The following is a 25,519-nucleotide window of genomic DNA, read 5'->3' as shown; positions in this document are numbered from 1 at the left end:
CTTGGTTGGGGCCCTCTCTAGGAACCCATGTCACATGGTCTCCGTCCAGGGCAGATCAAAAAGAGGGGGCAGGGGGGCTTACCTGACCCAGCCCAGCCAATTAAATATCTTTCTGGTAGAAATTTGGGATTAAGATTGTCAGACTGCACGTCTCCATGATTGTTAGAAATGGGACATATGAGGGGGTGGCCATGTGCCATTCAGCTCAGGCTCACAGGGATGCTGTGTGCAGGAGAGAGAGAGAGAGAGAGAGAGAGAGAGAGAATAAGGAAGCAGAAGAGCCATGAGAGCAGAGATGCCAGAGGTTTGCCATGACCTTGGAGCTTCGGTGTCAGCCCTTCCCTGAGGACTTGCTGCCCTGTCCTGGCTTCCATGGCCTTCCTGCCACCTGTAACCCACCTATCTAACCCCTTTTTGACTTAAACCAGCTCAAATTGGTTCCTTCACTCACAGCCAAAGAGTGCTAACTAGGGCAGATTCCCTCAGAAACTATTGACATCCTCGGTCTTCCACATCGGGTGGGAGAAATTTTTTAAAAATGTAAAACCCCGCATTCCCATTTGGTGACCTAGAAAATATTCAGACATTGCAAATCGCGTTTTAATGATTCAGGTTACACAGGAAAGAGCCATCTGGCCGGGGGTGAAGGAGAGTATAGTTTTAAAACATCAACCACTTAGAAGGTGATTAGGAAGTGTCTGCTTGGGCACCTGGGGGGCTCAGTGTTTGAGCGTCTGCCTTCAGCTCAGGTTGTGATCCCAGGGTCCTGGGACCGAGTCCTACATCGGGCTCCCCACAGGGAGCCTGCTTCTCCCTCTGCCTGTGTCTCTGCCTCTCTCTGTGTCTCTCACGAATAAATAAATAAAAGTAAAAAAAAAAAAAAGTCCAGTCACCATGGTGGGCTGATTTTTCCACCACAAGCCCTCCACTTGCACTTCCACCCAGGACCCCACAAGACTGGGTCTTGGCCATTCTGGGGCTACTTCATGCCACCTTGACCTTACCAGCTCTGCACTTCTCTACCTACTCCATGCCTCGATGGCTGCCCAGACCTACTTGCCAGATTTACCTGTGTGTTTGTTTAGCATCCATCTCTTGCCCTCACCTGATAATTCCAAGGACAAGGACCATGCCTTTTTTTTTTTCCTAACCACCCAATTCTTGGCACTGATGCCACTTGGACACAGAGCACCTGCCCACAGCATGCTGAATGAATGAATGAGGGAGAAGAAGCATGAACTGAAGCAGGACCTCTAGGCCCTGAGAGCCCACCCTCTCTCAGCTAAGAAGAGCCCCAGGGGCCCCTGGGTGGCTCAGTGGTTGAGCATCTGCCTTTGGCTCAGGTCATGATCCTGGGGTCCTGGGATCTAGTTCCACATCAGGCTCCCCACGGGGAGCCTGCTTTTTCCCTCTGCCTATGCCTCTGCCTCTCTCTGTGTCTCTCATGGATAAATAAACAAAATCTTTTTTAAAAAGAAAAAAAAAGCCCCAGCCCTAGGGCTGTCCCCTCATTCTTGCAGGCACACCAGGAAATTCACCTCTTTGCAGGCTACACTCCAACACTCAGCTGGGAGGCTGGATGTTACTAGAACTTCAGAGTGATTTGTGTGGCTTCTCGTGGGAACCCCAGCCAGAATACACTCGATGCTGCCCAGAGCTGCTTGGGCATGGGAGCAGGAAGGAAGCCCAGGAAGGAAAGTAAAACCACACTTCCTGCAGTGCCAGAATAGGTGCTATTATGCTATTATTCTGGAAATGCATTTATGCAGCCCCCTTCGTTGTACCGGTTACAGCCCTGATACCACAGAGGACAACATTTTTAGCTCAGGATATAAAAGGCTGGGGGTGCATCAGAATATTATTAGACCACAAAAAGGAAGGAAGTACTGACACAAGCGACAACATGGATGTACCTCGGAAACACTACGTAAAGAAGTGCCGGCCCCAAAAAACCACATACTGCATGATTCCACTTCTATGAGCTGTTTAAGAGGCAAATCCTAAAGCCTGAGGGCTGACTGATGGTTGCCTGGGTTGGGGAGGTGGAAGTGGACGGATGCCGACAGCTAAAGTGCGTGAGATTTCTTTGGGGGATGATGAGAATGTTCTTAAGTTAACTGCAGTGATGGGGGTACATCCTGTGACTGAAACTAAATTCTGGAATCCAATTCTAAAACCTTTGATTTGTGTGCTGTAACAGGTGCACCGGGTGACCTGTGAATTACATCTCAATCAAGCTGCTACCAAAAGAAAAAAAATGGGGATATCTGGGAGGAGGAGCGGTTTCCACGGGCACAGACATCGGGTTTTTTGTTTTGTTTTGTTTTAGATACGGTTCTCTTTGCTCTCCTTTTGCTCTTACGATCATTTCAATATCAACGGTCCACATGTCAGGCCCACCAACCAGAAATCCACGGTACCCTCAGAGACTAATTAGTGCCGACTCATTTTTAGGTAGCTCTCTAAACTTGGGCTCTAATGAACCAGGCATTTCATTTTCTTGTTTGAAGACACTGGGAGAACCAAGTCATGCTGTCGTGTAACATTTTTAATTGTTTTCGGGTGAGCATTTGATCCGTTGACTCACTGCTGTGGGTATGCAGATAAAATGGTTGTTGGCAGCAGAGAGAGTTAGTCATTTAGAGCCTCAAACCAAGGCTGCAAGGTTAACCAGGAGCCATACAACACTTCTGTGAGCTTGAATAACACACCCCGTAAATTTCAGAGCCTCCTAAGCACCCAGATTAAAATCACTCTTCTCTCATTTGCTTGTTCTTTTTTTTTTTTTAAGATTTTTAAAATTTATTCAGATGAGACATAGAGAGAGAGAGAGGAGAGAGAGAGAGGCAGAGGGAGAAGCAGGCTCCATGCAGGGAGCCCGACGCGGGACTCGATTCTGGGTCTTCAGGATCAGGCCCTGGGCCGAAGGCGGTGCTAACCGCTGAGCCACCCGGGCTGCCCCTGCTTATTATTTTCCTACTCTTCCCATTTGCTGCCAACCTGATGGCTAAAAGACCCTTTAAGACAAATTTTGACCGAAGAACTCGTATTGCTTATCTAATGTGAACCCCATACACAGAAATAAAGGATTTTAAAAGGTACTGTTGGATACTGTGTAGGACAAACACAGTTTCAGGAGTAGCATCGTTTGGTTTGTCGCATTAAAATGCCTTTTGATCCCATGATCCTCACCTCCCAAAGAGGCAACGAACTTCGAGCAGTTTCTTACCACAGGCATAGGTGACAGTGAGGTATTTTTTCACTCCTGGCAGACAGGGGCTCCCGAAATGGTGATTGTTGACCGTGATTTTGCATCTCTGCTTCCCATAGCACCTCCTGGATAATACTTGCAAAGCTGAGTAAGACAAGCAGTCTGAAAGGCAGGGAACATCAACAAGAAATTTTATGTTGCATCCGTATCTGGCTACCGTGTAGCTTATGCTACTTTACGTAAGTAACAACACCGAGCTGGATTTCAGAGCTCATGGAGATAGTTTCTGGGATCATTTTATGTCTCATTAAAATACTCAAGATGCTTTATCATATGGGCTAAGTACCATACAGGCAGAGTGGGCCTCCTGACATGTGCTAGGACAGCCCTGAGCTTACGCTGACGCCCTGCTGTCACCATCTGGAAATTCTCACATATCTTTGAGCAAGGGGTCCTACATTTTCATTCTCCATCAAGCCCTGCAAGTTATATAACTAGCCCTGCATACAGAATAGGCAAAATATGAAGATTTTTATGTTTTATGCTTCTTACCACTCCTTAAAATATTTTTATTTATTTGTTTGTTTTCGTTTATTTTGGAGAGAGAGCATGCGAGCGGAGGGGAGGTACAGAGGGAGAAGAGAGAAAATCTTAAGCAGGATCTATGCTGCTCATGGAGCCAGATCAGTAGGGCTTGATCTTAAGACCCTGAGATCACGACCTGAAATCAAGAGTCAGACGCTTGCTTAATCGACTGAGCCACCCAGGCACCCCTACTTGTCTATTTCGAGAATCCATCACCCCTACGTGAACAGAAGCTCCAAGAGGACAGGGACTCTTTCCATCTTGTTTGTCATCTAATTCCCACATCCTGGCCAGGTGCAGAAACCTAGAAAATAATGAACGAATGAATGAGATGAACTAAGAGACATGAGGACATGTTTTTCAGCACCTGCCACAATGCCATCACAACGAGCAAACATTAATCTAACATGTACAGAGGTGAGGCACAGGGGGTGTCATGTGCTGTCAGGAAAAACAAGTCAGAAGAAGTCTATCTTGGATTCGCAGGGTGCGCTGGAGCTGGAGACAAAACCCACATGTGGGACCTGATGTCTGACAATGTGAAACAGGGGGTGAGTGTCAGCAGTACGTGGCCAGGACAAGAGGTGCTGGGGTCGGAGACAGGAGCGATCGGCATGGACCACAGTGGTCACGACAGGCTTTATGGGGCAGAGGGACTCGGTCACGGGGGAAAGTGCATGAATTGGGTAGAGGCGAGCAAGACAGAGAGGCAGAAACACCACAGTAAGTGGGCTAGCATCACTTAAGCGGAGTCTAGGGGGTCGACCGTGAGCTGGAACAGTGGGTGCAGACGGGGAAGCCACAGAGAACGAGGGGGAAAAGGCACCTGGAGAGAGCCTGAGTTTGCCTCTGCATGCTCAGCCAAAGACAGATTCTATTCTGCAAATGACGTGGGGCCCAAAGGAATGGCTGGTGCCACTGACCTTTAGGGACAGTGCATGGGAGGCCCTGGGAGAGAAAGAGAACCAAACTCCATTTGGAGGAAATTTTAATAATACACACTAGGCGGGGCGCCTGGGCGGCTCCACGGGTTGAGCACCTGACTCTTGGTTTTGGCTCAGGTCACCATCTCAGGGTCGTGGACTGAGCCTTGTTGGGGCTCCGCACTCAACGGGGAGTCTGCTGGAGATGCTCTCTCTCTTCCTCTGCCCCTCCCCCACTCTCTCTAAATGAATGAAGAATGAATGAATGAATGAATGAATGAGTAAAATCTTTTAAAAAATAATACACACTGGAAGGAATTAAAAGCTTGAAGAGCAGAGCACAGAGGAGAGAATTTGAGAGACCTTAAAAAGGTCGGTTCACTTATAACAACACCTAACAACGTTATGACAGCCGTTGCTGGCACTTGTACGTCAACTGATGTGGTGTTTCCAATGACTCTGCGGCATAGGCTATTTATCATAAATGTAATATACCTATTATAATAAGTTACATATAATTGTTTCTATAATACACAAATGAGGGAAATACAAATTAAGACCACAATAAAATATTATTTTGCACTTTCTAGATCAGCAAAACTTAAAAGACTGACAATCCCAAGTGTTGAAGAAGATACGGATCAATGGAAACCCTTGAACTTGGCTGGTGGGAGTATAAACCAACCCTGGAACACGCATGGGCATCTTTTAAATCGGCACATTTCACATCCGCAGACTCAGCAGTTCCACTCCCAAGAGTCTATAGGCTCACAAATCCTTTTCCCAACTCCTTCAGAATTCACAGTCAAGATCTGAGAATGGGATGTACGATTTCTGCATTGGGAAGAAGTAGCCATCTGAATTACGAAATTATTCTTAGAAGCCTGATGTAACTAGCGTTTATTCTGTTACAAAGGAAATACGCATTTAGAGTTGAAAACTTGAAAAGCACAGATAAGCCACAGCTAGAAAAATAAAAATTTCCAGTAAATTCGGGGGAAAAAAACCCCACCTCAAAATGATTAACCTTTAAGGAACCTCCTTCTAGCCACTTTTCCCTGTGTGAATGCCCTTCCCCCTCAATGGTGTCATACACATATTTCGTATGCTACTTTTTTCCCATTTAACATAGCTGTGCAAATTTTAACATGAATATCATTTTAAAGACTTGCGTAATTCTCCATTTTATGGATGCACCAGCTCTATTTACAATACCCAATGCAATCATCATTCAGGGGATTTCTGGTTTTAAACATTAGAAGCAGTTCTATGTTGGGGGGCACCTGAGTGGCTCAGCCAGTTAAGCATCGGACTCTTGATTTCAGCTCAGGTCCTGATCTCAGGGTCCTGGGATTAAGCCCATGCTCAGCGGGGAGTTTGCTGGAGATTCTCTCTCACTCTCTCTCTGCCCCTCCCCCTCCACGTTGCATTCTTTCCTACTCTCAAATAGATAAATAGGTAGATAGATAGATAGATTAAAAAAAAAAAGTTCTATGTGGAACATGCCAAGAGCTAAATATCTATACAACAAGCATGAGAGTTTCCATAGGAATTCTTGGAAGTAGATTGCTTTGTCAAAGGCTATTCAAAATATTAAGGATTTTTAAAAAAATATTTTTATTTATTTATTTATTCATGAGAGACACACAGAGAGGCAGAGACATAGACTGAGGGAGAAGCAGGCTCCCTGCGGGGAGCCCAATGCGGGACTCAATCCCAGGACCCTGAGATCACACCCTGGGCTGAAGGCAGATGCTCAACCACAGAGCCACCCAGGCGTCCCAAAATATTAAGGCTTTTGATACACACCACCAAAGTGTTATCCAGAAGAGTTCTCCTGATTCACACTCCTGCCAGAATTGTACGAGTGCTCTGGGGAACCTTATATTTTCTTAGGACGTGTGCCTGACCATATTCTTTAAGACTAATGCAGGAAGGAAAAAGAAATCCATCTCATTTATATGACCACAACCCTGTTTGACCCAAGAGGTTGTGACGAGCGTGATTTACAGAGGTGGGCTTCTCGCTCTTAAATTATCCTGGGAGCAAAAGAGTTTATCTTGGTAAGAGTGAAACCCACAGTGTGTTTTCAGGAAGGGGCCCAAGGTAATTCAGGTCTGACTCAGGTCTGACCGACCATATCCTTGTTGACACTGAGCTCCGAACTGTTTGCAGGATTTATTTCCAAGCCATTATCTCCCTCTGAGGCTGATTTTGTGTGCACCCTCTCTTCCTGGCAAACCATCCTCCACACCCAATACATCTGATAACATGATACTCAACCATTTCATTTTTATTTTTTTTAGCTATTGTTTAACACTGAAACTGAAGCTAATTAATCCTCACAACGTGTGTTTATTTTGATAATTAGGCTGCTCTTGGCAGTGGGGACCCCTAGCACTTTACTCTTTGGCTGGGAAGTCGAGGCCTGCCCACACTTGGCCTTGGGATGGCCTTCGCCCAGACCTTGAGGCCCACTGGGTGGTTTTCTAGTTCTCTTACTAAGGAAACAGCAGGATCTCTGGAGCCCACCCAGAAAATGTAACTGCAGCAGGAAATGACATATCACAGTGGACGCCCGGCCAGGGGCCTTCCCAAAGTTCATGCCCAGGTCTGTGGGAAGGCTCACTCCTTTCTCTGTGAACTTGCAATTGCCCTGGTGTTCACTTGGGGCCAACAATAATCACTCACTGTCACACCTTCCCTTCTCTTCCCCTCGACAAGACATAGGGTCTGATGGATCTGACTTGCTGGAAGATCTTTCAGGTGCATCTTTGAAGGCTCATCAACCTCAAGGTAAGACACCACATGTAGCTGTGTTGGAACTCGTGTGCCGGCGAGATGCCACCTTGTGCAGCTGGTCTCACAGCTGGCTTAGTCATCACTCTTGCGCGTCTCAGCTTTTTTTTTCATAGTTTAGTGTTATATCGAAGTCTCAGTCGGCTAGGGCTGCTGTAACAAGTACCACCTGCTGGGAGCGTAACCAACAGAAATGTATTTCCGTTCTGGAGGCTGGAAGTCCCAGATGTCAGCAGACTTGGTTCCTTCTGAGGCCTCTCTCCTTGGCTTGGGGATGGCCATCCTCTCCCTGTGTCCATGCACGGTCTTCCTCTGTGTGTGTCTGTGTCCTAACTCCCTCTTCTTACAGGCACACAAGTTATATTGGATTAGCACCCATGTGACCTTAATCTAACTTTAACATTTATTTTATTTATTTATTTATTTATTTATTTATTTATTTATTTATAATTTTAAAGATTTTATTTATTTATTCATGAGAGACACAGAGAGAGGCAGAGACACAGGCAGAGGGAGAAGCAGGCTCCATGCAGGGAGCCCGATGTGGGACTCGATCCGAGGACCCCGGGATCACACCCTGAGCCGAAGGCAGATGCTCAACTGCTGAGCCACCCAGGTGCCCCTTAAACATCTCTTTAAAGATCTTCTCTTTGGGGCGTCTGGGTGGCTCAGTCGGTTGAGCGTCTGCCTTTGGCTCAGGGCATGATTCCAGGGTCCTGGGATTGAGCCCTCACATCAGGCTCTCTGCTCAGTGAGGAACCTGCTTCTCCTCCCTCTGCCCTTCCCCCCTGCTTGTGCTCTTTCTCTCTCTCAAAAAATAAAATCTTAAAAAAAAAATGAGTTTCTGAGATACAAAGAATTCCTCAAAATGCGGATGTGGCTTTGGAACTGAACTTTGGGCATCAGTTGGAAGTGTTAGCAAAAGTCTAAGGCCTTGAAGAGAAGCGCCTCTCTAACCTTTGCACCTTGATGCCAAGTACATCTCAGAGTAGAACTTTCCACCTTCAAAGTGAATGGGCACTGATATGCTAGATATCTCTCTCGAGAGGGAGACTGGTGGCAGGAAAAGCACGTCAAGGATTAACAGCTCTACTCATCATCTAAAAATACTTGGGGGAAAAAAATAAGGGTCCCACCAGGGGTAAAAAAAAAGGGGGGGGGGAAAGGCTAGAGGGATGGTGGGCGAGAGTGCAAATACAAGAACCACAAAAGCATGGGAAATGTTCATAGTCATTAATATTCAAAGGAAGGCAAATAAGAGGATCATCTTATATCTGTTAAATTAGATCCTAAGAAAAATCACACATACGTCTGCCAGAGTTGCAAGGAAACCCAAAGGCTTACATCGCTGTTTATGCATATAAATTGGTACAAAAAGTTTTTGGAAAGAACTCTGGGGATACATATAAAGAATTGTAAACATGCCCACGCCCTCTTTCAGTATAAAACTTCTGGGAATTTATCCCAAGGAAACAATCCAGAGGAAAGAAAAAGCTACAAGCATAATACACATCACTTAGAATATTTGAAAGTCAGAATCAGTAAGACAACCCCCCCGCCCCAGCCACCAGGGAACGGTAAATTAAATACTATACGATAGCCCTGTCACAAGACGTGAAGAAATGACTGGCATTGTGAGGATTTTGCTGGCGACCTGGAAGACCCCCTGGATATAAAGTGAAATTTCAAACCAGAATCAAACATATCTGTTTCAGAATCACCATTAGGTAAAAACTGTTCTAAGCTCACACACCAGGACTTGGAGGAGACCCTGAAAAAGGAAAGAGCTTCTCACTTGATGGGTAACATCCATGGCTGCACTGGTTTCCTATTTCCCTTAAATGTATTTATGGTGCTGGTTCTGGACGGTCACGGTGATCCTACTCGTCATCTCTCAGAAAGAACTGGGTATGCCCTCCCTCAGGATTTTTTCAGTGCTAAAGCCACGCTCAGCGGAGCTTCCTGGCCTCACTGGGGCCTGGGTGGCCCCCACCACGCGTGTTCCCAGGGAGGCACCAGGGCTGGAGCATATGGGCTTCCACCAGACTGCAGCTCATCCACCAGACGAACCGTACACACATCACCTTCCAGACGCCACAGTGAGGCCTGACCACCCGGCCCCAGACAGTCATCCTACCAAATTCATGTCAGGTCCCAGGATGGAGAATAAACAGCCTTTCCCCCTTCTTCAAAGCGATGTTGCTGAGTTCTTAGAGCAGAGATCACACTGGCAGCCTGTGGACCGGATGTGGCCTGTAGGCATGTTTGGTTTGGCTCATGCACTGTTTTAAAAAGTTGGAACATTTCACATTAAGAAAAAAAAAAAAATCCGGATTTCCAGCATCTCATGAGGGGTTGGAGGCTGTGACGACACCGAGCCCGCATTCTGGGCTGGCAACCATCCACCTGCAGGAGCCCATGGGGGCGCCTCCCTCAGGAGGGGCTCTGATTCATCCAGGCCCTACTCTGGGCCAGGCCCTGCTCCAGCTGCTGGGAATCCTGCGGGCAGCAGACAAGGCTTACCTTCCCCTGGGGGAACAGACCACAGACACGGAATGATGGTTTCCACGTCATGAAGACACAAGGGGAGGAGGCCCGCCTGAGACTGCAGAGACGAGGTGCCTGGCCGGGCAGGGAGCCCCAGGAGACCTGGCTGAGAAGGACATCCGACTTGGTTCCGGCCTGATGGGGCGAAAACATTCCAGGCCAGAGGAAGAGCTTGTGCAAAGGCTCCAGGCTATGAATGAGTGTGCAGTGCCCCACAGTTTGGAGGCCTGGGAGATTGGATTTATTCTAATTACAGTGGGCAAAGCGCAGGGCTTTAAGGGGTGGGGGGTGGGCGTTGTGATCAGATTTATTTTATCAATATCTCTCCGGCTGCCAAGCGGAGAAGGGACTAAGGGAGGATCCTTGGCCTCCCCAGGGCCTCTCCTTTTCCCTGTGAGCCTCTCTCCGGGTGTAGAGCACAGGGCCGGGCGCTCTCCAGGGTTTGGCAGCGGGTCCTGAATGCAGCCAGCAGCCAACCTCAAGTGTAGCCAATGGGGCGAGGGACAGAAGCCCTTGACCGTGAGGGAAGGGAGGGGCCGGGGGGCCAGGACGAGGAAACCTCCTTTTGCCCTGTGACTTTGCCAGGGCTGACACTTTCCAAGTGTCACGCTAAGCAAGGGGCACGGTCTCCCATTCACAGACCTTCCCCGCGCCCACTAGGGCTATTCATGGCACGAGCACAGCTGGCTGACCTAAGGATTCCTCGAGGTCTCTATGGCAACCTGTCCTCTAGCCATGATGTCTGCTAACATTTTCTTTGGCTGATTGCGTTTCCCTTTAAACCCAACTCCCATCCAACTTCCCAGGAACCAAAGGCAGCGACCCAGGGCACGTAAATCACTCACCCTGTGTGCGGATCTGCCCGCTTGGCTGACCGACTTCTTCTGCCCAAAGCAACAGCGGAAGCAGATGTGACTTAGTGCTGCCTCCCCAAACACCTGGGGCTAAGTTCGAAGTAGCAAGCCTGAGACATGGGGTGCCCCACCCCAATATTAAGAAGGAGGGTCCCTTTTTGCAGAAATAGCTCACGTCACCAAGGGCCCCTTATGCAGCCAAGGGGACGAGACCATATGGGAGTCACTACAGGATGTTCAGAAGAACAGCGATCACTCTGGCCCTTGAGAATGCCTCTGGCCACCCTGGGGTAGGGGGTGGGGACGGCAAGCTGGGGAGGAGGGAGACCGCAATGACCTGGCAATGGTCCCCTGGGCCAATGCGGTAGTTGGACCGAAGGAAGAGGGGAGGGAGATGTTCGGAACACATGCAGGTGTTACATGAGAGGGAGACTGGAGTGTCAGGAACCCCCAGGTCACTCACGGGGGCGTGGGGCAGAGGGTGGTGCCGTGACACACCATGGGAAGCCCCCACCAAGACCTCTCTGCCCCGTCTGGCACCCAAGCCTGTTAAATGGGAGTCCTCTCCCCCAGAGCTCCCCCAGCACTTCACTCCGCCTGTCTTTCTGGGCCACCAGGGCCACCAGAGCCACCCTTCAAATGACCCTCCACCATCCACCACCGAGGGGCCTTCCTTCCCGGAACACCAGGCCAGGGGCCTTGGTGGCACGCATTCCTTGGGAACAGCTTTTTGTTCTCTCTCTAGTCTTGCCCAAGAATTTGCCTGTGTGGTCAGTGACTTTACAGTCTTTTATTTTTTCAGATCCAGGATACTGGTTTTGTATGAATCTCTTCTTAAAAATGAATGTTCAATTCCACATGTGACGGTAGCAATTTAATACGCTCGGAGCTCGTTTTAGATTCTGATGAATACAGTGCAGCTCTCTGGGCTGTCTCCCCGTGGGGACTGACTGTTCCCTCTGGTAATACGGAGGATACAGGTCAGGCCCGCTTTCCCACCGCAGACTGGGGTACGTGATGGTTAATTTTACATCTCAACTCAGCTAGGCCAGGGTGTCCCGTCATTTGGTCAAACACCAGTCTAGATGTGGTTGTGTAGATATTTTAAGGACGGGACTAACATTTAACATTTAAAGGGGCCTCTGAGTAAAGCAGATTACCCTTCCAGGTGTGGGTGGGCCTCAACCAATCAGTTGAAGGACTGAAGGGCAAAGTCAGGCCCGCTGAGGATGCGGGCGGCTGCTACTCCCTTTGCTCATTAAAACTTCAGAAACCTGATTTCAGGGAACTCAACTTGTAGACTCCAGAGTCTCACAAGGCTTCTCTGAAGACTCCGGCGTATCCCTGATTAACTGGCTGTGTCTGCAGGCCTGAAAGCAAGGACTGCCAGCCCTGTGCTTGTCACATAGCAAGGGGCTTCCATCTTGCCCTGCTGAGCCCCCCTTAGGCTGTGTCTCTTGCCGTCAGGTATGCATCCAAGAAGACAGGTGGCAGCTCCAAAAACCTGGGAGGAAAGTCACCAGGCAAACGCTTTGGCCTCAGGAAAATGGAGGGTCACTACGTTGATGCTGGCAGCATCCTTGCAACTCAATGCCACTTCCGTTGGCGCCCAGGAGCCCATGTGGGCCTTGGGAAGAAGAAGCACCTGTATGCCCTGGAGGAGGGAGTGGTCGCCACACTAAGGAGGTCTATGTGCCCAGTCCCAGCAACACAGAGGCTGTGGAGCTGGTTACCAGGCTGCCCAAGGGTGCTGTGCTCTATAAGACTTTTGTCCACGTGGTTCCTGTGAAGCCTGAGGGCACCTTCAAACTGGTAGCTATGCTTTGAATTCCTGGGGCCATTGGATGGAGACTGGAGCCCAGGTGACAGGAGAGGGTGGCACCAGGAGAAGTCAAGAGTTGGGGATGGCAAGGCCTCCTGAGGAAGCCCACTTGGTAATGACTGTAGAAGACTCTGAAATGACTGGCTAGGAAGCCTTTTGGGAGCCCTGACCTGGGGCCAAAAATAAAGTTTGCTGGAGTCAAAAAAAAAAAAAAAAAAAAAAAGGCCAGGTCTTCCGAATACAGAAATTTTCCTCCAGGCTGCAACCCAGAAAATCTGCCCGTTTGCAGCCCGGTACCCCCACAGGACATAGACTCAAGATTGAACACCAGCTCTTACCTGAGTTCCCAGACTGTCAACCTGCCCCAAGCTTTCAGATTTGCCAGGCTCCACCGCCGTGTGAGCCGATTCCTTACCATCAGTCTCTCTTCCCCAAATACATATACGCATCTCCTGTGGGTTCGGTTGCTCTGGAGAGCCCTGACTAATCATAACATCGGGTGACTCCGATGGGGGGAGCTTCCGGCCCTACATCCTGGCCATCACCTCTCAGCGCCAGACGGCAGATCGCTGCGAAGAACGACCCACTGAGCTCCGCTGCACACTAAACAACCGGGGATGGTCCAGGCTCTTCTCTCTACCTGGACGCCGCCCCAGGTATCTGTAGGTGTCCTCCTTCGAGTCTCTGCTCAGCATCCCGGAGACCCCGGAAGACCATGCCTCTCTGCAGCACACCCCAGCCTCCCCAACGTCCCTTCCGCTGTGGGCTTTTCCACTTAGTACATATGTGGACCTGAAATACGACACGCGGGCTCCTTCTGTTTGTTCATTCTCTCACAACCTCTTTGTCCATTGCTGGAAGATCAGTTCCATGTAGACCATGTGTTGTTAGTCCCTGAGACTCCCTCACACCTAGAACAGGGCCCTGCATACAGTCGGTGCTCAATAACTATTTGGTGTGAAATGACTAAACAGTGGACAGATTTAGGAATGTGGGGCAGGGATCCCTGGGTGGCGCAGCGGTTTAGCGCCTGCCTTTGGCCCAGGGCGCGATCCTGGAGACCCGGAATCGAATCCCACATCGGGCTCCCGGTGCATGGAGCCTGCTTCTCCCTCTGCCTGTGTCTCTGCCTCTCTCTCTCTTTCTCTGTGTGACTATCATAAATAAATAAAAATTTAAAAAAATAATCTAAAAAAAAGGAATGTGGGGCAGAAGGAGGCAGGACCCTGAGGGTGGTTCCTCCCTGCCCTCGAACCTCCCTCTCCTCCAGGTCCTGACCCCTAGATGGGGAGCCAGGGCCCTATCCCCTCGGCACCTAATGGTAGCCACACAAAAACACATACCAAAGGGGGGGAGCCGCTCCCCTTCCGAGGAGCAGATGTCCCTCTCCTGGGTCCTCCTGCCATAGCTCGCAGAGTAGATGTTGAGAAACTTTGAAGGGTGGCAGTGCAGTTTCAGCTCTTGGTCTTCACACACGGTTTTGTTTTTTAATTCATCTGAAGCAGAAACAAAAATCAGCGGCACCATCAGCTCCTCTCAGAAGGAATCGGGGAGCCCTGCCCAAGCCCTGGCCACTCATCCCCCTCTGGGGCTGCACCCTGAGAAGGACAGTGGGAACCAACCCTCCATCCCCATGGGGTCTGACCCTGGAATAAAAAGCGCCCCCTTCAGGAAGAGGGCGGGAATGACAGCAGGTGCACAGAGAGGAAACAGGGGCCAGGGACCAAGTACAGAAGGCAGGGCTCGCTGGACTGGATTTGGGGATGGGCCTGGCCATAAAGGATGTTGAGAGAGAGAGAGAGATTCCTTAATTGAAGGAAGCCTTTCCTCAAACGTTGGCTTGGACCCACATAGTTAAAGACCAGGAATTATCTGCCTGCAGATTAAATTTCTGGAGACAGCCCGATTAATAAGCCTCACTGCCAGACTTCCTAATGTTCTAACACCCCCATTTATATATTTAAAAAGAAAACATAAAAGCAAATTATTTCCTTGGCTAGGAAAAGGGAAAAAAGCAGAGTATGTGTCTTGTGAGGAGGCCCTCTTTAGAAAAGTATGAAGAGCCTGCCCCTAGTCTGGTGATCCAAGAGCAACCGATGCTCAGGCTGCCACCACGTGCTACCTTACAACAACCCACACCAGGTCACAGATTGTTTCCAAAGAATTTAGGAAAAGATTTGTGTTTGTTTAATCTGCATACCACCGTAACATTTCCCTTTGCAGCGTCACACAGCGTTGATGTTGTAAATGCGCTGCTCAGAACAATATAGTTGATTGGGTTGATTTTTTTTTTTAAGAATGTACTGGAAAAACATTAAATTAATAAAGATGTTTCAGAATGATTTGATTCCAAAAGTAATAATAGTTAACACTCCAGACACAAAGGATCACATATTGTATGATCCTATTTTGTTGAGAGCTCCAGAAAAGGCAAAGTTATACAGACAGAACGTAGGTTAGTGGTTCCGTTGGGGTTGAGGTTTGGGAACCAAGGAAAATGATAAGAAATGGACACAGGACACTTTTGAGATGATGGAAATGTTCTATAGCTGGACAGTGGTGGTGATGGCACAACTCAGCGATTTACTGAAAATCAATGAATGGCACACTTGCAATGGGTGACATTTATGCTATGCAAATTATACCTCAATAAAGATATTTCAAAAATAATAAAAGTTAATATTTTTTGAGCTTGTCTTCTGGATTAAGCCCCTTTCTAAGATCTTTAAATGTATCAATGAATTTTATCACCTCTTCAGATCCTTGGCATGTTGTGTTTTGGATTTTTAGACACTGTGGGAGTGATTCATATATTCTGGATGCCAACTTTCATCTATTATGTGTTACAGATACCTTTCCCTAGCCTGCCACTTACCTTAAACTTTGCAAAAGCAACGCAAAGCAAAACACAAAGGAGACTATGGTCATTTATTTGTATGTATAGTTCCCTTCTACCCACCTCCCCAATATTTTAGAAAGGAAAAAAATCACTATATCACCCCCGTACTAGATTTTTCTACTTTGAAATAGGTCAAGTTGAAGAATAAATATAAAAATGCTTTATAAAATGTCCAACTCTGTATTGATGTAAGAAGAGGTGGTTGTGATGATGATGGTGAGAACAAGGTTCAAGCCATGTTGCAGCTACAGAGCAAATGGGAAGATTTTTCAGCCGAATAAGCCAACAGGAGCTAAATTACAGGAGCTACTCAGGCTATCATGGAAAGCCAGGGATAGGGAGGAAGAATGTGTCAAGAAGAAGGAAAACTAACCCCTCATAACCATTCCCCCATGACTACCCCTCCCATGACCACCCTTCCTATGACCATCCCCCATGAATCACCCCTCATGACCATCCCTCATGGCCATCTCCTATGACCACTGCCCTGATCATCCCCATGACCACTGCCTATGACCACCCCCCATGACCATCCTCCATGACCATCCCTATGACTACCCTCATAACCACCCCCATGACCATCTCCCAAGATCACCTCCCATGACCATCCCCATGACCAACTCCCATGACCATTTCCCGTGACCACCTCCCATGGCCACTCCCCCCATGACCATCTCCCATGACCACTCCCCATAACCACCCCTATAACCACTCCCATGACTGTCTCTCATGATCACCTTCCATGACCATTCTGCATGACCACCTCCCGTGGTCACCTCTCCCTTGACCGTCTCCCATGGCCACTCCCTCCATGATCACCTCCCATGACCATTCCGCATGACCACTTCCCATGGTCACCCCTCCCATGACCATCTCCTATGACCATCCCCCATGACCACTACCACCATGATCACCCCCCCCAAAGACCATTCCCAGATCCCTCATACATCTCAAGCTAAAGCTTTTCAAACTGATTTGAGGCCTATTCTATTCTATTCTTTTCATGAAATCAAGTTAGTAAATTGTGACCCACAACTCAAAAAAACAGAGTTTAGAAAACATCAAAGTGCATCATGCAAAAAAAGGATGAACACTATTTTATAATTAAAAAAAAAAAAAAAAACCTTTTCAGTTGTGGGTGTGTTATGTACCCCGGGGCCAAAATGTAAAATCCTTACTCTGCATTGTAATCAAGCCAATTTGAAAGCCCCCCACTGACAGGAAGGTGTGAGTGGTAAACACTAGTGCAACCCTCGGTCATCCGGTCATCCGGTTGGGTGGTCGTGGGACTTCGTGTCCTGGAATCCTTGATGCTTAAGCCTCAAACTTAAAACACGAAAGAAAATAATTTCCAAATATAAATTCCACCTTTCTGCCACTTGTAAATTCCTGTGCTTTTCTCCACCGAACAGAGAAGCAGCAGTGAGGAAACCTTCAGGATCTCAAGATACCATCAGCTCTGGCGCTGATCAGCCTGGCTCTGTTCCTTAATGCGTGATGATGAGAACACTCGAGATTAATGAAAGATGTGAACCAGATTACAGATGCTCACAGAATCCCTGCTCGACCGAGTCTTCGAAGACACAAGGAACAAACAGAGGAGGGAAAACTTAAGTGGTGACTAAGCAATGTTCAGAATGCCCTTTGCCCGGTCACTGGAATCTTAATACAACAGTTTAAACCTAAAGCCAAGAAAAACTTTGTTTTCTTTTTCTAAACATAAAGAACACCAAGTCTGACCCTGACATCGGAGGGTTTGATTTTGGTGAGTCACGTCTGCGCTGGTATGAGGTTTTCAGTGCTTTTTTTTCTGAGTAAACGCTAAATCCCACCAACACCAAAATACTGCCTTACTTCAAAGGTCCAGAATGAACGATGGCCTTTGATGCAGGACAGAGGGCATGGGTAGACACACCAAAAGAGCCCGAGGACCCTTCCAACTGGGAGAATGCTGAAAAATGTTAAGAATGCCTTCCAGTTGCAGAGCTCGCCAAAAAGGATGAAAACCAAGTCTTATCTCAGCAAACTGGAAGCTTTCCTTTTTAATAGGATCTTTCTTTCCTTTCTTTTCTTTCTTTCTTTTCTTTTCTTTCTCTTTCTTTCTTTCTTTCTTTCTTTTCTTTCTTTCTTTCATCAGAACTTTTTGTTTATTTTTTATTTTTTTTAAAGAGTTTATTTATTTATTCATGAGGAACACACAGGGAGAGGTAGAGACACAGGCAGAGGGAGAAGCAGGCTCCCTGCAGAGAGCCCGATGTGGGACTCCATCCCAGGACCCCGAGATCATGCCCTGGGCCAAAGGCAGACACCCAAGCTCTGAGCCATGCAGACGTCCCTCATCAGAATTTTTTAAAATTAAGAGAGACTTTTTAAGGCTTGTCATGAAGTGCATTTATTAGCCACCACCTCTCTGGTGTATTAAGGCCCATTCGTTAAAGGAGGCCTCGATGCCTGCCCAACTCACCCAGAGTAACACAACACCCGTGTGTCAGGCCTCCTGTGATCCTGTCCCCAGATTATGGGGCAAATCATCTCCTGGAATGGAAGGGCCTGTGAGTGTCACATTACTAAGTGCCTGGGAGTTACCGCTGTGTGATGTTGGGTCCCTCGGTTCCTTGGGAATGTGCTAATTCACTGTCGCCTAACAGTGACACTTCCTGGTCCTAAAAGCAACAGGACAACTAACAAATTGCTACTTTTCATAGAGAGAGAGACTTTGTTTTAGCGCTGGGCAAGAGTGCTCTGTGGTCTCAGATTAAGAAAGGTGGAGGCAGCCTTCCAGAAGGGTCGCCAACAGCCCTGTGGGTTTGGATGGGAAGAGTGACAGGAGCCCGGGGAAGGGGGACAGCCAGGAATCTTCTCCAAAGACAACAGTAACAAGGTCCCCCTCCTACTTCTGCCAAGTAGAGGGCCATGTGGGGCTTCCTTAATAACGCACACACCTGCATGTCAGCGGGGGTCCTTCGACGCGGGGTGGGGAGGGTGACCAGCCCCAAGAGGCCCTGTGATTACTGATGTTATTTACAACAGCCATGCATGCCATATTGTCAACATACAGAGAGAGATTTAGTCACTTTTAATATGTTTTTAAAATTTGCTACAGGGACACCTGGGTGGCTCAATGATTGAACATCTGCCCTCAGTTGGGGTTGTGATCCTGGGGTCTTGGGATCGAATCCTGGATCAGGCTTCCTGCAAGGAGCCTGCTTCTCCCTCTGCCTTGTCTCTGCCTCTCTCTGTGTGCCTCTCGTGAATAAATAAATAAAATCTTTAAAACATAAAATAAAATAAAATAAAATAAAATAAAATAAAATAAAATTCGTGTCCTGCTATTGCCTGCACCTGGGGCCAACCTCATCCTAACCCCCCTCCCCTAAATCTGATGTCTCAGGGCCCTTCAGTCAGTCACACCTTCAGAAAGGATGATGTTAATCTGCCTTCCAGAATGATGGCCACGATCACCGAGGGCCACTGCATGCCAAGTCCTGTGCTAAGCATCTCACAAACAGCACTGGAGTTTTAGTTAGTCTACGCTGTGCTGTACTCTATACTCTTTACCACAGCCCCATGCAGACAGTACATCATCCTCACTTTACAGTTGAGTCAAGGACCCAACGCTGGAAGTTTCCTGACGCTCCCCGAGATCACGCTGCCACTGCATGGCACACAGGGGTATGAACCCAGAACTGCCTAAATCCCAAGCATCTCTGGAACCAAGATCCCCTTAAAGGATGCGATTTAAGGAGGTGAAGCATGATGCCCATTCCAGAAAAGAAGGTTCTTTCTAGTGAGGTTTGCTGGTAAAACAGCTCTCCCAGCAGCCGACAAGCCAGCCCTGACTGGTGGTGTTTGCCCAGCTCCCTGGTGTAAATACTCCCACGGTGGCAGGTTTCACCGCACACTGGCAGAGCTGGGGAGAGATGCTTTCGTGATGAGGGTTGGGTCCCCGCACCTCTGGGTGCACCAAGGGCGTCTTTGACAATCGGTGTCACGCTCAGGTTGGCACAGGAGACAGAGAAGAGCCTCTGGGGCAAGAGGGCTACAGAGAAAGAGGAGGGAGGGTGTGGGAATCACCTCCCTTCTTCCTTCACCTCACAGCGACAGGGGCCACCTCCCAGCCTGCAGGGCCTCAGGTCACCAATGTTCATGTCACCCTGGGTGCTCTGGTTTCCCATAGGCTCAAGGTGAGATCCTAAAGCCCAACTCAATGTTATTAGGGGGTGGGGCCTTTGGGAGGTGCTTAAGTCCGGAGGGTGGAGCCCCCATGCATGGGATTAGTGTCCTTAATGCAAGAGACCCCGGAGAGATTCCTCGTCCCTTCTGACAAAGTGGTTATAGCAAAAAGATAGTCTTCTGGGAGGAAGGGGGGCCTCGGCAGACACCAAAGCTGCCAGTACCTACATCTCAAGCTTCCCAGCCTCCAGAACTACAAGAAATAAACCTCTGTTGATCATTAGCCTCCCAGTTTATGGCATTTTGTTATAATAGCTCCAGCAGACCAAGACACGAGGGCTCTGCCTCTAATCTGTTCCACACAAGGCAGCCAGACGGGACTTTAAAACCCCAGCTGTGCACCCTCCCTGCGTAAATGCCACCTTACAGAAAGAGTCCACCTCCTTCCTTGGCCATCAGGGCCTGGGGATCCTGCCCCAGCTCCCTGGCCCGTGCTCCTGCTTGCCTGCCCACCCACCCCTCGGAGCCCCCTGCTTCCTCCAGCCACAGGCCTCCTTCTGTGCCCAACCCTATGTTGCAGTCCCCTGCTCCATCATCACCTGCCAGGAAAGCCTTCCCTGCACCCCTGCCGGGGTCCATTCCCCCTTAGCTACTTGCATGGCACCAAGAGACCAGGGCTCCTCCTGAGATGTTTTTTGGACACATCTGGTCTTTCTAGAGAAAAGTGATATTTGCTAGAACCTAAAGGACAAGAAGGAAAGAGCTACATGAAGGGGTCAGTAAAGGCTCGCTGGCTGAAGGAACGTTGGGAGCCGTCCCAGATGGAATCACCATCCAAAAACCTTCTGCAAAACGTGAGTTCTCTTCATGCCCAACAGCAGGCCTGGCGCCTGTGCACAGTGGGTGCTTAATAAGTGTTTTGCTGAAATGAAATTAGCAAACCATCAGACCTAATCGCTCGGTGCAGGACTAAAGCTGTAGCTTGGCACTGGCTTATACTCGGGGTCCCAACTTCACAAGGGCCTTTTTACGTCTTTTAGAGGCTGGTCCTTCACGACTTTTTAGTATGAAAAGTTGCCAACACAGAGAAAATGTGACAAGAGTATCACAATAGATGGGAGTATTCCTGCCACCCGGATTCTCCAATCCTTACCATTCTGAACAAGGGCCAATTTGAAAAAGGACTGTCTTTTCCACCGTGGAAGGAGGGTGCCCATTTTAAAAAATTTTTTATTTATTCATGAGAGACAGAGAGAGATGCTGAGACACAGGCAGAGGGAGAAGCAGGCTCCCTACAGGGAGCCTGATGCAGGACTCGATCCTAGGGCTCCGGGATCACGACCTGAGCCAAAGGCAGATGCTCAACCACTGAGTCGCTCAGGTGCCCCAGGATGGCCCCTTTGGAGATTAAGCCTTGAGAAGGATGGGAGATCCAGAACACAGAGATGTAGAAGGGATTTTCCTGAGTGAGGCACGAGTTGACAAGAATTCCCGGGGAGGGCTTGGCTGGGTGTGCAAAGTCCGGGCCTGCTGGTGGGTGTTTGCGATCATGTGCACGTGTGAGTTATGTATGTGACAGTGTAAATGCGTGCAATAGCACGTGCAGGTGACAGCCTGTATGTGTGAGCGACCGTGCGTACATTGATGAGCCTGATAGTGTGTGTGCATGTGAGTGTGAATGTGTGTTTGAACACACTGTATGGGGGAAAAGCCATAGGGGAAGTTCTGAGGTATCCAGGCCCCAGTAGGGAAAGGGCTGAAGACAGAAGGCTGGATATTTGCTGAAAGGTTCCAATGCTTTCTCTGCAAGTGTGCACTTGAGACCACTACACGCGTGTGACCCAAAGCCTCACCCACCCCCTTGCACCCAGGCTGCCAGCGTCTTGTGGGGGATGCTGAGTTCCAGAGGCAGAAACCAACAGAGAACAAAATGCAAAATGCAAAAGTGATGTGTTGGGATGGCGATGCAGAATTTTTTTTTTAAATGATTATTCCTTCATATGATCCTTTGGTTCAATATTGTTGCCACAACATTGCTCTCTTCCCAATAAGTTTTCAAGGATTGCTGGGAGCCTTGAATGCTGCAGTTACCCATGGCTGACCCTCCCCGCTTGTAAGTGTGACCTGCTCGCCGAAAAGCAGCTCCTTTGGGCCTGCAACGGGTTACCCACACACCGATGTGTGTTACAGGTGGCACAAGGCCACGGAGAAGAGCGTAAGAACCAGAATAGAGAGGTTGCTCCAGGCAGAAACCCTTCAGCTCTCTTTTTCCTCAGGAAGAGACAGCGTGTCCAGAGCCCCTGCTGGAGGTGAAAGTGGAAGAGGCGAGTTCATAAAGATCTGGAAGCAGGGGCTCCAGTGGCAATTGTGCGACTGGCCCTCTGGTGAGAACAAGCAGTCCTGTAGCGGAGGGTGGGTGTCCTCGAAAAGGAGGACTGGCTCCTCCTTTGGGGGAAAAGCAACTGCAAGCCTCTTGCCACCCCTGACACCTTGAGCATGGATACAACTGGGTTTTACATGGTAGGAAGGATTGGTTTTTTAAAATACTGTGATTTTTAAAAATATTTTATTTATTTATTTGAGAGAGAGAGTGTGAGAGCGCACAAGTGGGGTGGGGGAGAGGCAGAGGGAGAGGGACAAGCAGACTCCCCATGAGCAGGGACCCTGACGACAGGGGGCTCGATCCCAGGACCCTGAGATCATGACCTGGACCAAAGGCAGACGCTTCTTAACCGACTGAGCCACCCAGGAACCCCTACAAAGGATTTTTTAGATTCAGGGATTTGCAAGGATTCACGGATATATGGGTGTATACACATGCAAGTACACACAAACCCACATAAGCTATTTTTTAAAAACGGGTAAGACATCGCTATTAACACGTTTCTAAGTTGGGCAAACAGCAACTAGCAGAGAATTCCCATGAGGGGTGTGACTGAAACAGGGAACCCACACCCCAAAGACGCTGTCCCCCTCGGAAGTTACTTACTAGGCTGGCATTTAAAGGAGACCAGGAGGTATTTACTGCTTCCTGGACAAAGGTCAGGTCCAAAAACACGGCTATTGACCAGGAGGTGGCAGGCCCGCTGGTTCTGGCATTCGTCCAGCACTTTCTAAAATGAGGGAGTAGAGAAAGGATAGGCTTGAGAACCACAGGCGCAGTGTCTGGGGGATCCCACACCCGGGCCGCTCTGAGAAGGCAGGACACCTGTCTGCCAGCCCCGGGCTCCATACCAAGAACCTTCGAGCTGCTGTGAGCTGTGTCTAAGACGAAAGCACGTATAATACCTGCGTGGTCAGGTCGGCTCCTGTCTCCTGATCTTTCCCAGAACAAGAAATCTGACCCAATGGTGCCAGACCCCCCTTCAGAAGACAGGCCTCTGATCTGCCTCAGCTGGAAGCGCTGCCGATGGTTCTGGCAAAAGTACCACCGCATCATGAGGGCTCCAGGACACATGAGCAAGATTCGAGAAGCTCAGGGTATGGGCTAGCTGGGATTTGGAGGTCCCTCCCGGGAGGGCAGAGAGAACTCTCTGGGGGGTCAGGACTCACAGCCGGAGCTTTCCATCCTCAGAAACAGCCTGCCACAGACCACAGAGAACTCAGCATTTGGGGGAGACCTTGGAGACCCAACCCAAGGCCAACGGATAAAAATCAAAAACCCAATTCCCGCTCTTGCCAACCTCGAGGGCACAGGACCCACTTGTTCCCTTCTTTGTGAAATACTCAGGCTGTACTGTTGAGCATTTGGCTTAAAAGTTTTCCTTCAAATATCTCTTTCTCTCAACTTTTTCCAGGCAGTTCACTCTGTTGTGAAGGGATCTGCTCTGGGGAAGCTCACGGAGCCCCCTACCTACACGGGGTCCTGGGGGGGCCTTAGCGCCTCACTGCTGCTCTTCTACTTCCAAAATGGAACAAGCCCTGCCCATGCCAACCACAGAAGCCTTACACTCAGTTTCTGTGAACAGGACACCACGTCCAGTGAAAATTTCCCAAGAATTTAACTTATTCTTGTTAGACTGAATTTAGCGCAGATTCAAGAGCCCGAGTCACCCTGCTTTCACAGTAGTTGCTGGAGCATCTCCATGAAGGCTGCTGGCCCTACCAGGTTATCCCCTCAAGGGCCCAATGGACGTGCATGAAGTCAGGAAAGAAGCCCAGGGAAACCCTGAGGACCCCCCAAAGACAGTACACGTCCTCATGGCCGAGGGTCTTCCTGAAATGACTCAGCCTCTTGAGTGGCTCCACGTATTACAACCCCAGAGCGGGACTCAAGGCAGAGCTGGCTCCAAACTGTGTAATAACAGCTGAAAAATGCACAGGGGGGACTTCCTGTTGACGCTTAACCTCGGGCCAGATGAGCCAAGGTGCCCCTATTCTCTCCCTCATCGGGCAACTTGACTCTGAGGAGGAGGGAGCACCTTGCCACGGTTCCCAAATGCCATTCAAAAGAGACACAAAATATAAAGGATCTCTTGATCTCTGGATGAAAAAGCAGTGCGCGGGGATGTTTCTGGCAAACAAACCTTCTGAACAACATCGGAGTTGTGTTCACAAATGCTAACTTGTCAGCTTGGCTATGGAAACATCCTCTTCCCTGGGGCCTGCCTGGCAGAGCCAGGCACCCATGTTGCAGGGTGAGGGTGGTGCCCACGCTTTGGAGCTCCAGGGTGCCAGGAGTTCATAGTTTCGCAAGGCAGGCGCTCCCTCCTGTCCTATTGGCACCCAGGAGAGCAGGGGACGGCCCGGGCACCAGGGATGGGTGGCCAAGGATGATGGGGTAAGGACCAGGGGCAGGCCAACAGGGATACGGCTGCTGGGGGGCATCTGAAGGGGAAGGGATGGAGGGCGGGGCACACAAGCAAAATAACTGCTCTTCTCCAGAAGCAACTTGTGGCCTCTCCTCAGGATGTGGAACCCACGTCCAGGGAATTCACTGGAACACGTTCTTTTGGCTACTCAGCTGCCATCTTTACCAATCACACGACCACCCAGATACTACAATGCTTGGGATGGAAGCAATAGATGGTGTGAGAAATAGAAAAATCCTTATACTATCACATTGTTTTTGTATCTCCTCTCTGGGCCTTAGGGAGAGCCACACAGCAGTCATGCCAATTCTATGATTCTGTTGTCTTCCTAGGAAATCTATCTTTACCCACATTTCCTGTGGCCGAAAATAATCAAAGAGCCAAGAATAGTCCAAAATCACTATTGAAATACTAGCTCTGGGGATCCCTGGGTGGTTCAGCGGTTAGGCGTCACCTTCAGCCCAGGGTGTGATCCTGGAGACCCGGGATGGAATCCCACATCGGGCTCCCTGCATGGAGCCTGCTTCTCCCTCTGCCTGTGTCTCTCTCTCTCTCTCTCTCTCTCTCTCTCTTTCTCTGTGTGTGTGTGTGTGTATGTGTGTGTATGTGTCTCATGAATAAATAAATAAAATCTTAAAAAAAAGAAATACTAGCTCTGACCTCCTACACTAATTTTTGCCTAATACCAACTAAAAAAAAGAAAGAAAGAAAGAAAGAAAGAAAGAAAGAAAGAAAGAAAGAAAGAAAGAAAAAGAAAGAAAGCCTTAGCTGATCCCCTCTCCACTAATTCCTGATAGTATCCCAATAGAAGGACAAATCAGCCAAAGGCTGCCCGAAGTCACTCGAAACTAGAATAACCTCATTATCTATGACCGGAGAAGAAAACCTTCTTTTT

General features: G+C 48.8%; 1 protein-coding gene across 11 annotated transcripts in view; it reads right to left on the bottom strand.

Annotated features, from left to right (window-relative positions):
• Window positions 1–25,519, bottom strand: part of EVA1C (eva-1 homolog C) — an 80,011-nt gene that overhangs the window by 16,152 nt on the left and 38,340 nt on the right. For 6 of the 11 annotated variants that reach the window (XM_038581365.1, XM_038581363.1, XM_038581358.1 and 3 more), the window contains exons 3-5: window positions 22,803–22,926; window positions 14,085–14,237; window positions 3,230–3,373 (exon numbers count right to left, since the gene is read on the bottom strand). In XM_038581365.1, the coding sequence (XP_038437293.1) occupies window positions 3,230–3,373; window positions 14,085–14,237; window positions 22,803–22,926 (421 nt within the window). The remainder of the gene's footprint in view (window positions 1–3,229; window positions 3,374–14,084; window positions 14,238–22,802; window positions 22,927–25,519) is intronic. The other 5 variants (XM_038581362.1, XM_038581361.1, XM_038581364.1 and 2 more) reach the window with 3 other exon arrangements.

This window comes from Canis lupus, chromosome 31, assembly GCF_011100685.1.
Source record: "Canis lupus familiaris isolate Mischka breed German Shepherd chromosome 31, alternate assembly UU_Cfam_GSD_1.0, whole genome shotgun sequence".
NCBI classification, from domain to species: Eukaryota; Metazoa; Chordata; class Mammalia; order Carnivora; family Canidae; genus Canis; species Canis lupus.
This window is presented reverse-complemented; position numbering and strand designations above follow the sequence as displayed.